At 35.1% G+C, this 12,122-nt stretch overlaps 1 protein-coding gene across 2 annotated transcripts in view; it reads right to left on the minus strand.

Moving 5' to 3' along the window:
* Nucleotides 1-1,126: 1,126 nt before the first annotated feature.
* ANKH (ANKH inorganic pyrophosphate transport regulator) overlaps nucleotides 1,127-12,122 on the minus strand; it is a 150,120-nt gene continuing 139,124 nt past the window's right edge. For both annotated transcript variants that reach the window (XM_051969863.1, XM_051969862.1), the window contains 3 exons: nucleotides 10,630-10,753; nucleotides 10,067-10,166; nucleotides 1,127-7,937 (listed from right to left, as the gene is read on the minus strand). In XM_051969863.1, coding sequence (XP_051825823.1) covers nucleotides 7,824-7,937; nucleotides 10,067-10,166; nucleotides 10,630-10,753 — 338 coding nt within the window. In that variant the 3' untranslated portion in view covers nucleotides 1,127-7,823. The remainder of the gene's footprint in view (nucleotides 7,938-10,066; nucleotides 10,167-10,629; nucleotides 10,754-12,122) is intronic.

Genomic DNA, 12,122 nt, shown 5'->3' on the forward strand with positions numbered 1-12,122 from the left:
ATTGGATTTCAGGTCCCATGTACTATATGTAGACAAAACCTTTGCATTCTTAGAAAACAATTACAATATATGTTTGGGTGTTTGGATCGCTTTTTAAAAAAGTGACTTTGTATGGTTTCTTGCTCATTCAGGAGCTCATATTTAAAAAAAAAAAGGTATTTATGATGACATCTAATTTATACATGGTATTCCATACCTATATGCACTGCTCTCTTATCTTTCCTCCTCCATGTAACGGGAGAAATTTCTTTTCTCTACTTATCTAATAGGAATATTATTCTAATTAATTATATCTATGTTAGCTAATCCAATAAGTTTTAAGTATCCGGTTAGTATAAGGTACCAATGTAGGGAATTAAAAAAAAAGGCAACAGTGGAAAACAGTCCCTGACCTCAAGGATCTTACATTCTATTGAGATGTTATAAACATGCAAAAGTTCTAGTAATGGAGACATTTACTAGACAGTCCATTTCATTTCAATGTTTGACAGCTCTAATCGTAGAGGCAATAGTTCTTAATCTTTTTTGTATCTTGGTTTTTTTAGGCAATCTGGTGAATCTCTGAATTTATTTTAAAATTAATAATTGAAGGAAATGCTCACAGAAATTACAAAAGTGGGCAACAGATAAGAATATTTTAAAATCATGAATCATAGAAAAATCTCAAAAACCAAGTGGATGATTTTTGAACTTTCTCTGTGTGGGTTCTTTCTCTGACAATCCAGATTGTACAATCTGATCCCCATTTTACTTGATTCCCTTTGTCTGTGTTTTCCCATAAATCCTTGACTGAAAAGCTAATGTGTTAGAAGACTATTATTCTATTTATATCTCCAGAGTTAATGTAGATTCTTAAAAATATAGGGAATAAAGTCATTTCCACAGGAGACAGATCTATATGAAATGGACATGAATTAAAAAATATACTAGACAGAACTTGTTGTTTTTAAATTTTGGAAGATTTACCAATGGAAAGAAATGGAATTTTACTGTAGTTTTTAAAATTGGAGGAAACTGTGATTAAGCTTAAATTTGGTTGTATAGCTAAGCACTCAGTAATTGCTAGTAATGAGGCAGTGAACAAGTGATTAGAATATCAGAATGAAAAAACTGAAAACAATTTCAATCATATGCAAACTTGTTGAGCTTTACTTAAAGTAAATTAGATTATGAAAGCTACTTGACAATATCTGAGCACAAATCCAAAAAAAGGGAGAAAAGCATAGATAAATTTCTTAACAATGCAAAAACTTACATCTCTCTCTATTAAATACATAAACAGCACTCATTAATGCAATACATACTTTGTACTGACCTCTGCAGTCATTTTTTAAATCAAAAGGCTGCACAAATATTTTAATGTGAGTGATTTCAATGGTTTATATTAAACCCAGTTTTGATGTGAAATAAGTGTATAAACTGACAGCTAAAGCACACATACACGATTCCCAATGTACCTTTAAAAAAGTTTTTTAAACACACAACACAACTGAATCTCTTCTTAGATATAAAATGATGAACGAGGTAAAATTCCCATTTCCCATGCTCTTCTTACCCCTTCCTCTTGCTCCCCAATTTTAGTCTCATTGTGCCACACTCTAAATCCTGTGGGGACTCAAATCCTTTAGCTATGGGCCCTTGAGTCTTTGGAAATTTTTCTCAAAAATAATTAAGCTTCATCATTTGGAAGAAACTGACACTCAATTTACACAGAAAAACCTCCTATCTTCATGGATTTATTCCATTCTAACTCTTATATCCAATTCTTCGTTCTTACTAATTTTAGACTTTAGTCTCATTTACCTTGGAAGATGGTTAAGAAAACCCAATAATATTCATGTAGAGTTCTACAACAATATATTTACTTGTTATTTATTTCTCCTTTGTACAATAACCATTTCTTGAAGGTCACATGACTTCGTAGGATGTGCAGGTAGTGACACTTGTACGCTATTGAAGCACCAATACTGTTTTTAGTAACAAACTCATAACTCATTTGGCTGTCCTTTACATGAACTTTTAGGTTCCTTAGAAATGTTTAGGCTCTAGGAATTGGCCCTCCTATAGAAATTTTCATTTTTTTTTCCCCAAGGCACCATTACTACCCCCCAGGACCAAAGTTAGGAGCCTGTCTCTTAAATTTTCCTAGGAAAAAAATTATATTTTCTAAATAATTTCCCATAGAGTGCAAGGGTAAAAACAAATGGATTTACTTTTAGCTGGTTCATTCTTTTAAGGAAAAAAATTAAGAAACCACTTGTTATATAGGAGATCATAGTTCTAGTTTTCCTTGAAATACACATACTGCCACTGGCTGAGGTCGTCTCATTTTAGCAAAGTGCACTTTTACCTACATCACCTAAGCTAAAACCAGGTATCATATTAAAACAAAGTTGTTGACTCTACCTAGTGTTGAAAGCATTTTAGAAAAATGCATATATGTAGTCTTTTGTAGAGCCTGGTTGATTGTAAATGAGGCAGAAAAATATAAAAAGAAAAAATTATTATTGAAGTTACTGGCTATAGTTCCCCCAGAGCCACTAGGACTTAAAAGAGGTTTATTTATTTGTTTTTTTAAACTGATCCAGAAGTTCTTCCTTTGGTGTAGTTCTTAGAGAAAGAATATAGCAGCAGAACAAGCCTAACCTTGCCTGATCTTCCCTAAGAGAAGAAAAGTGAACCTCTTGAAAAATAAGGTCATATTATTCCCTTTCTTCTTTGAGATCAAATGATTAACTTAATTTTTATGCTCTTCCTACTTTATGAAGTAATATTGCAAGCATAAAAAGAACATCTCACTTATATTTTGATGCTTCTAAATAACTTTAAAACCTTTATTTTGTTGGAAAAAATAAGGAACAAGGAATGACCATATTTTTAAAGAAATATTTTCTCCAGATTTGCTATACATCCTGTTTCTTAAGTGGTTAGATCATCTGATCTGTCACATGATATCTTTGATGCTTCAAATTACAGAAATAGAGATTCAGAATAACCACACACAGAAAAACCTTGTTAATACATTTACAAGAAGCATGCCTTTAACAGGGAGGATCTAGGGCTAAATTCTTCTAATGTGAGAGAGCGTGTGTGTGTGTGTGTGTGTGTGTGTGTGTGTGTGTGTGTGTGTGTAAGAGAGGGCAATGGTGAAAGTCACTGATTTCTGAAGGTAACCATTATTTTCAATTTTTGTGATACTAACTGAAAGTGCATTGCAGGTATTACCATACCTATGAGTCTCTATGTTTTTTAAAGCCATAATTACACTCCTCAAGAAAGGTGTACTACAGACACACAGACACACACAGACACATATACACATGCTAGCCTTTGAAACCCTTTCTTTTTCTGGTTTATAGAAATTTATGGTCCTGTTACAAGCTGCATCCCACTCCAAGCTCAGAGACCAGCTCACCCCTAGATGAAGATAGCTAGCTCTAATTCCATGGCTAGTTCTAATCTTAACCAATAAAGTTTAACCTAAGTATTGGCTTAAAGTTCATTAAAATGGAAAGATTTTTTAAAATATAATACAAATATTTCTAAAATGAATAGCTTTAATTACAATTATATAAATATAGTTTGCCCTTTTGTTTTTTAAATATATTCTCATCCTACTACTTTAATGATAAGGAAAAAAAAAAACGATCCAGAGAGCTATTTAATTTTTAAAATCAAGGTATTTCCAGACAATCAATTGACATGCAAATTCCACTTTCCCCTCAGAAGAAAAACTAACTAAATTAGAAATTGAGAGGAATCTTCAGTTCAGAGAAAAGAAGAAATAAAAAGCAAAAAAGTTTGGAAAAGTATTCATAACAAGCGATTTCCTTCCCCAGTATTTTAGGAATTTAATGTCAGTCCTTCTGTACATAAATGTGAATTTATATTACCTCTCTGCTGTTTATAGGCAAACTACTGAGGAAGCCAGAGTGGGAGTCAGAGGACCAAGGCAAGGTCACACAGCTCCTGTTTTAAATGCAGAGGAGTTTACAGACAAACCCCCAATGGGGCTCAGTGATTGAGGTCTAGGTCCTACCTTCACTTCTAACTTACTGTATAAGTCATAAAACTGGACAAACCAGTTACCTCTGCCAAGACTCAGCTTCCTCATCAAATGAGGATAAATGCCTAAGTTATCACTTCACAAATCTCTTTTGAAGATCTGGTATGATAACAAAAACAAACAATATGCTTTCTATACAAATGAGAATTTTTTTTTTAAATTTTTGGTCCAGACCTGTGACTTCATTCATCCACACACCTAGTGTGGAAATTCTCCTCTAATATAGATCAGCAGCTTATTTGGAACTTTGTCTTTGACTTGTGTGTGGGCTCTGTTAAATGACCTGTCCGTGGACACAGAGCCAATATATATGAGACAGGTTTTCTGCCCTTCTATCTCTGGAAAACTACTGATCTATATAACATTTCAATGCATAGCATAATAGTAAGGTGTTGAATTAAGTTGAAAAATAAATGAACGAATTTATCTCATTTTATTATGTCTGTACATTCTATCATCTCAGATTCAAGCCCAGAAAACAGAGGAGAGCTGGGTGAATGATCCATAGCAAAGCAAAACAGATACTTTGCATCCCCAAGTTTATAAAATGGTAAGTCATGGGTTTCCTGCTAATAAATTTCTCAACAATCCCTGAGATATTTGGCTGGCATGTCCATATCTTATTAGAGGTCCATTTCCTTTCTACAGCAAGATTTGTGTGCCAGGAGACACAAGTTCCTCCTTTAAGCAGGATTATTTCCTTGTATCAGCTTAATAAAAAAAATACTGAAGGCAACCAAATAAAAAATAACTTCCTCCTCCACTAGCCAGAAAAAAAAAAATGCGAAACAGGAAGATTCTCTAGCTCAGGATAATTATCTGTCAGAGATGCTAACGTTTAAATTTTCAAATGAAAATATCCTTCAGGCTTTTTTATTTTTATTTTTTTTTTAAACGTTGAAAAGAGCCAATAATAGAGAGCCAATCCTATCATCTCCATAGCTCTTGCTCTTATTTCACTAGGGAGATAATCTATTTAATCACTCTCTCAGTTATTTGACTTTCACGTTAAGTATACTTAGTGACAATATGCCCGAGGACTGGAATCAACTCTCTCAACAATTTGGGAGGAAAATGTGCAAACATGTTGCACCTAAAATTAGACAAAACATTGGTGCCCTAAATAAGAAATGAAAAATTACACGGGCTACTTCTCCACCAGAGGCTTAAGAACATTTTTAGTGGGGGAGGGGATATGTGGCTTAATTTATAACAAGATAAATACCTGTATTTCACAGAGATTAAGATTTTCTGACATAAAATGGACATTTTAATAAAAGATTAAGCAGTGTGCCCAGTTGTTGTCTACTTTGCCTATCCCTAGTCCTACTAGATCCCCATTCCTCACTTTCATATTCTTTTTTTCTTTCTGTGAAGCCTTCGTTCACAATAGAAGATGACATCTGTCATAGACTTTCAACTTTGAACTCAAGTCTGTGTTAAATCCATTCCTTTGACGGGAGTACAGGAAGTCTTCTTCAAGATGCATCCCCCTGGGAAAGGTATGTAGCATTCCAAGAAAGCACTGGAATCATTTCTCCCACTTTGGATTCATTGTTGCTCTTTTGTATTTTTGGTTATTTTAACAAGAATGGTCACATTTGAAAGGGGATTGCTGAAGTTCAGTTTTAACAACTCAACAATTCTGCATAACTCAAAATAATGAAACTTTAATCACCTGATTTTTAGGGATGAATTTACTTTTTTAATTTAAAAAAATCTAGCTTCAATTCCACAAGCACCAAACACTCACAAATAAAATATATTGCTACTTAAATTTCTAGCCATGTCCCTAAAACAAAAATATAAGATCTCTGTCCCCATTCGTTTCCTCCCCCATCCTTCACTCCTGAATTTTGCCCCTACTGTTGTCATAAAGCTGTACATCTTAATTCTCACTATGTGGGATAAGAAAAAAAAATGACAACAGGTCAGGTCTCTAGGAAGTACATAGGCCTCTATACAATGTAGGCATGCCCAAGGGATATTATGTATCCAGAGAGTTAAATGTCAACACTATTCCTATACAAGGTTGACTTTATTCATCTTAGTTAATTTATTATGAGGAATAATCTAAGTACAACATTGAAAACAAAATTAAAAACTCCAGCCAGAGGGCTTTGTATTCCTTGCCTATCTAGTATTGTTACCATTTTGTTCCCAATGTTTTCTGCTTAGGCTGACCAATTAATTAGACCCCATTCACTCACACTGAAAAATATTCCTCCTGAAATTTACTCAATCTTAATTGCTTTTGTACAAGTAATGAACCAAGTACAACTACTGCAACTAAGACACAATGCTCACTGATACAATATGTTTTAACTAATCATATTTGCATACAGGCAACCAACATATTGCATTAAAGACATCTCGTTGAAAATGCAAAAATAGGAAATGTATTGTAGCTTAAAATAAATTACATAACCTATACAGTATATATATATTTAAAATAATATTTTATTTAGGTTTTGTCAGTTTTCAAGTGTTTTGACTAAGCCAAGAATTTAGTAAACTAAATATGTCCAAAATTCAAAAAGAAAAAAAATATTTGAAACTTAGAAAAATATACTTTACTAAATTGATTCCAAATGCCTAATTTTAGGGAAGATCACATAGTGATTTTTAGTAATTTTATAAAGTGTCTTCTTTTTATTGTATGGCATGAAAGGGCTATATCCTAGTGCATTCCATGAGTTATAGGTACCACAAAGTTATAAGAATGGCAGAATGATACAATAAACTATACCTAAAAAATTATTAATACCCCAATCCAGCACAAGATCGCTAGATTATGACTTTGATAAAGCTTTCAGTTGTCTTGAAGAAACCAAAACCAAAAAAAAAAAAAAAGTTAGAGCGCTCCATTCGGCTACCTGTAGTGCCACCTTCAGGATAGGAGAATGAAAAGCAGGTAATGGCATGCAAAAAACTTGAAATTTGGTGCTATGAGATGACTAAAAAACACTGACGTATATAGCAGGATATTAAAGAGACAAAACAAAACTGGAATCCTCCTATGTAAAATGAAATAGTTTTGCTACCCCAATGATGTCTCAGACCAGGAAAAAAAAACTATTTCCATATTTCAATGACGTCCATTCACAATCTTTTCCTTTGAATAGGCTTTGACTCTTCCTGAATTTAGCCTCTTGACCCTCTGAATTTTAATAGCAGGCAGTTTTTAACTCCATGGGCAAGAGGAATATATTAGGCCACAAGGGTTATATCTGTTTGTACAGCCAAGTTATTGTCAAGCAAGTAAAAGAAAACAATGTTTAGATACTGTTTTCAACCTTGTGATCCTAAAAAGGAGGAAAGGAAAAAAAAAAAAACAACTGGAGTTGAGTTTGTGGCCGGAGGGCACGGGTGGCCTTGTAGCCAATGGCACAGAGACACAGCAGTCCTTTGGTAGACAAATGCAGATTGTCCAATGGAAGTGAAGGCTTCAACAATGGAGACAACTTGTACCATGACGCAGCCGTGTCTTTTAGTTTTTAATGGTGCAGAAAAATGAATTCCATTAAAAAAAAGAGAGAAAAAGAAAAGACCTCTCTTTAGGTCCCACATCAACGTGAGCATACCCAGTATGCTAGAGAATTTATCTGAAACCTTTTAAATCAAGGCCTCTTTCATTAAAAAAACACACACACACACAAACAAAAAAAAAAAAAACCAGGATGAAAGAAGAAAAGATGCTGAAGTAGTATTCCAACGGTCTCTGCGGCACGGGGGTCAGTCATGTCATCTTGTGTCTTTATTCATTCTCTTCTCTCATTTCTACGATGTCTGTAATTTCTTCTGTTGGAGGCATGTCAGTCATGGCGGAGTCTTCACCTTCGGTGGCGGACTCATTTTCAGTCTTCTTTTTCTAGATCAAAGAAGAATTCATCAATACAAGGCAGAGCCAAGGGGCCAATGCAAGTTAGCCATGGAACAACGACAGTTCATGAGACAGAATGTTATCCACTTGTCTCTCGATACTGAAGGTATAAATATCAATTTGGCCAAAAATTAAGTTCAACGCATTAAATATTTATTAAATACTGTTTATCTATACTGTGGTTACATGCAGTGAGGGCTATACAGTAGACATGGGCTCCTCTTAAGAATATTACAATTTTGTTAGGTTAAATATATAACCATCAAGTGATTAGAGGACAATCTATGACGGGGCATTTCTAAGTGACAAGATCTACGTAAAAATAAGTGGTCATAGGAAGTTCAGGAAGCAGGCAGCTGTTGGAAAAAATTTAGAAAGTGCATTGTGCTTCACTTTGGAAGATGGCAAATGGTTTATTATACGCACATAAATATACACACCTTTTATGGTGACATCCTTTAAAGGCAAAGTTCTCTAGTCAAGTTGAAAAGAAGAATCCCAAAAGAATTATTTCTTCAGGATTTCCTCAACCTAATCCAATAAGGATCTATTAAAAATATATTGAGGATGAAGCACTATTAAATGTGCTAGGGTTACAAAGGCAAAATTAATTGCCACTTAGGGGAGAGAGTGGGGAGAAGGGGGGCAGAAATTGGAACATAAGGTTTTTCAAGGATCAATGGTGAAAAATTATCTTTGCATATGTTTTAAAAGTAAAAAGCTTTAATAAAAATAACAAAAATATGTAAAGAAAAAAAGACAAAATGAAAACTTAAGAGAATTTATATTCTGTTATTTATGTTCTATGATTTCAGTCTGTTGTGGCAAGAATAGCAAGACTGTAGAAATCTGTTTAAAATGTTTCCTCTAAAGAAAAGAAGTAAACAGTTATAATGCATTATGTACACATTTCTGGTCCTGTTTATTTTGTTTTGGGCAGAGAACTATTTTTCTATTATTAAGACCTAAACATCAAATGATGTTATGACTTTAGAAATTATTTTCAAATATGATTAAGTGGATTTGCTTTTGTGGTAAGGAAGTCAAATAGAGGGAGAGTTAGGTGGGGAATCAAGCAATCAATCAATACGCATTTATTAAGCACACACTTTGTTTCGGAAATTGTGCTTGGCAACTGAGGATGTAAATGCAAGTCCTCAAAGAGTTTGTATTTAACTTGTGGGATGCATGTTCATGGATAGGTAAATACAAGGTTAAGAAAAAAAATTGGGGGTGGGTGATACTAAGTAGTTAGGCGGCACACTGGAGTGAGCCCAGTCAGGAAGACCTGAGTTCAAATTTGTCCTTAGACACTTATTATCTACCTCCCAGGACTAGTATAAGGATCAAAGAGCAAGTAAAGCACTTAGCATAGTGTATGGCACACAGGAGGTACTTTAAAATGCTAGTGTCCTTTTGGCCCATGTGCCTATGTACTAACAGTGGTAGAATGGGTAAATGAAAACATTGTTCAGAGGTCACAGAGGCAGCTGTGGAGTGCTCAGAGCCTGGTCAGGCACTGGAAACCCCATTCATCCTGGCATCCTGGACCATAACCAGCTGTCTTGACTTTTGTTCTGCTACTAGAGTTTGAAGAGAAAGTGAGGTTAATGACTTCGTACAATTCTACATCACTTAAGTCACTTAAGAATTGTCAGAGACACTTCAAAATATCACCAGTGATATCACCAGAAATAATTAGGGGAATAGTAAAGCTCTCTCAAGAAATAGTAAGTACTTGAGCTGAGCCTGGAAGTTATTTAGGGGTTCCAAGACACAGAAGAGAGGAAGAAGAAAATTCCAGGTATGAGGCAGGCAGAGATATGAAAGGACATTTCATGTAAGCTAATTTAGCTCGAAGATAGAGGGTGTGAGAAGGAGGATTTTAAAGAGCAATTAGTAATTTTCCCTAAGGATTTTCTAATGATATTGATTTCCTAAAGGTGACTGCAAAGTGGGCTTGAAAAGTCTCTCAGAACATAGTCTTAATTTAGCATGAGCTATGGTGTATACCTGGTTCTCTTATTGGCTTTGTATTCCTAGCATCTATCTTAATAAATATTTGTTGGCTGGTTATACATGGAGCAGCTCTCTGCTGAGATTAATCAACATCTTACCTGTTTTCTATAGACATAGCAAGCTGCTATTGCAACCATGGTAGATTCTCCCACGAAACCAGCTAGGAGTGACCCTACTCCTAGGGTAGCTCCATGAACCCTGAAAATAAGAGAAAAATGTATCCTTAAAAATATAACCCCAAAACATGATGCAAATAAAAGATATAGTCAGCATAAAATAAATATTGTAGCAAATATTTTAAACCATCTAAGGTTAAAGTTGAGAATGTAAAGAGTCCTGATATTTAATGACAGAGTTCACATTCTAAAACTCCCTTGTGATGGGATTTTCCATTTCCTATCCATGGGGTTTCTCATTACAGGGGAACAGAATTGTGCAGACTTTGTCACTTGGTAATTAGTGATTGTTATCCTCATTGATCAGAAATGACTGTAAACCTCCTTTGATCAGATTTGCTAGCTCAAAGATAGAGTTCTAAATCCAGATACACTGGAGACTTATACATGAAAATGCAGAGCTTAAGTCTGGATGTTACACTTATGAAGGAAATGAGGATGATGGCCCTGATGCACCTGGAATAGAAGTTGGAAAAGCTACTTACCCCATATAAGGCAAGACAACAAGACTAGTGATGAGGACAATGATCCGAAGCACAGAGCTGGGGGCCAATACGAATGTCTTCTTCAGGGTCATTAGCCAACCGGTCAAGTGTGCTCTCACCGTGACTGTTTGGAGACAATGGGGGATGACATCAGCAATTGCCTTTTGAGAACTCCATTGCCCCCATTTCTGCTAAGGATCCTCCACTTACAGACAAGTACAGATTACTAAATATTTGGAGGATATTTTCTTTCCTAATGGATTATTTATGAAGGCTTCTAAGCTGAGACAAAGGGGTAGTTAAACCTTAAGGTCTATCCCATATTCTCTGCTTGATTTCCTGGCCCAATGCTGCTTAATTTCCTTTTTTAGGTTCACTAAAGGGATTAATAGGGACCTATTGTAATAAAATAGTAATAATAAAATTTTAATAAAACACTTTGCTTAGTACTACCTTGTCCTTTTCATTGCATATTCTACTTATCCAGTCTTATGTTCCATTTGAATTCTTCTTATTGTCCTACAAGACCTTCAGACTTTATCACCGTCAGATTAAAATCAAGCTCCATTTCATCTCATCTCTGCTCTGTTCCAGTGCCCCTCTTTTTCTTTCCCATTAGCCTATTCAGTCTTCCCTCCCTCCCCATGATCCATAAGGTCCTATTCTTCCTCTGCCCAAAGCTCCTTTGACCCATTTCCTTCTATGTCAGTATTCTTTTCTCTGAAGATCTATAACACATTGTCCGCAGAGCTTTCTTTGGTCCTAAATAACATGCTTCTTTGTAGGGTATGTTTCCTGTGTGCTGATCTTATCACCCTAATTAGACCCTAAGTTCCAGGTAGGGCCAGGGATCATGTGTTAAGCTTCTTTAGGATCTCTCATAGACTGTCTAAGTATGAATTAGGTACTCAAAAAATACACACTGAGTGTTGCACAAGGGATTCTTGCTAACATGCTTCTTTGTACAGTGTATTTCCTGTGTGCTGATCTTATCACCCTAATTAGATCCTAAGCTCCACATAGAGGCAAGGGTCATGCATTATGCTTTTTTTAGATCTCTCTCATAGACTGTAGGTATAAGTTAGGAACTCAAAAAATACACAGAGTGTTGCACAAGGGATTCTTGCTTGTGAAAGACAGAGTTGATTTTTCTTAGTTAGGAAAGCTCAGAAAATTTGTTTATTCCATGTGGAACCGCCTTACATTTTTGAATCTTGAGGACTTAAAGGCCACAGTAGACTTATATCTTTTCAAAAGTAGCAACCAGCTATGGTTAAACAATTGACAATAGGCCTGAGCCTCTGCTGAGTCAGCATCAAGCAAATACACAGTGGAGAAAGAGTGCTCACTGCTGGGCTGAACGTATCCATGTACAATAACTTCCCAATGGACAGACCAGTTTTAAAGCTCATTTTACTTTTTCCAATACCGGAACATTATTTTATCTGGTTAATATGACAAGTGTGATATATGACAAACCACATGTTCGCTTG

Source organism: Antechinus flavipes, chromosome 1 (genome assembly GCF_016432865.1).
Source record: "Antechinus flavipes isolate AdamAnt ecotype Samford, QLD, Australia chromosome 1, AdamAnt_v2, whole genome shotgun sequence".
Classification (NCBI taxonomy): Eukaryota; Metazoa; Chordata; class Mammalia; order Dasyuromorphia; family Dasyuridae; genus Antechinus; species Antechinus flavipes.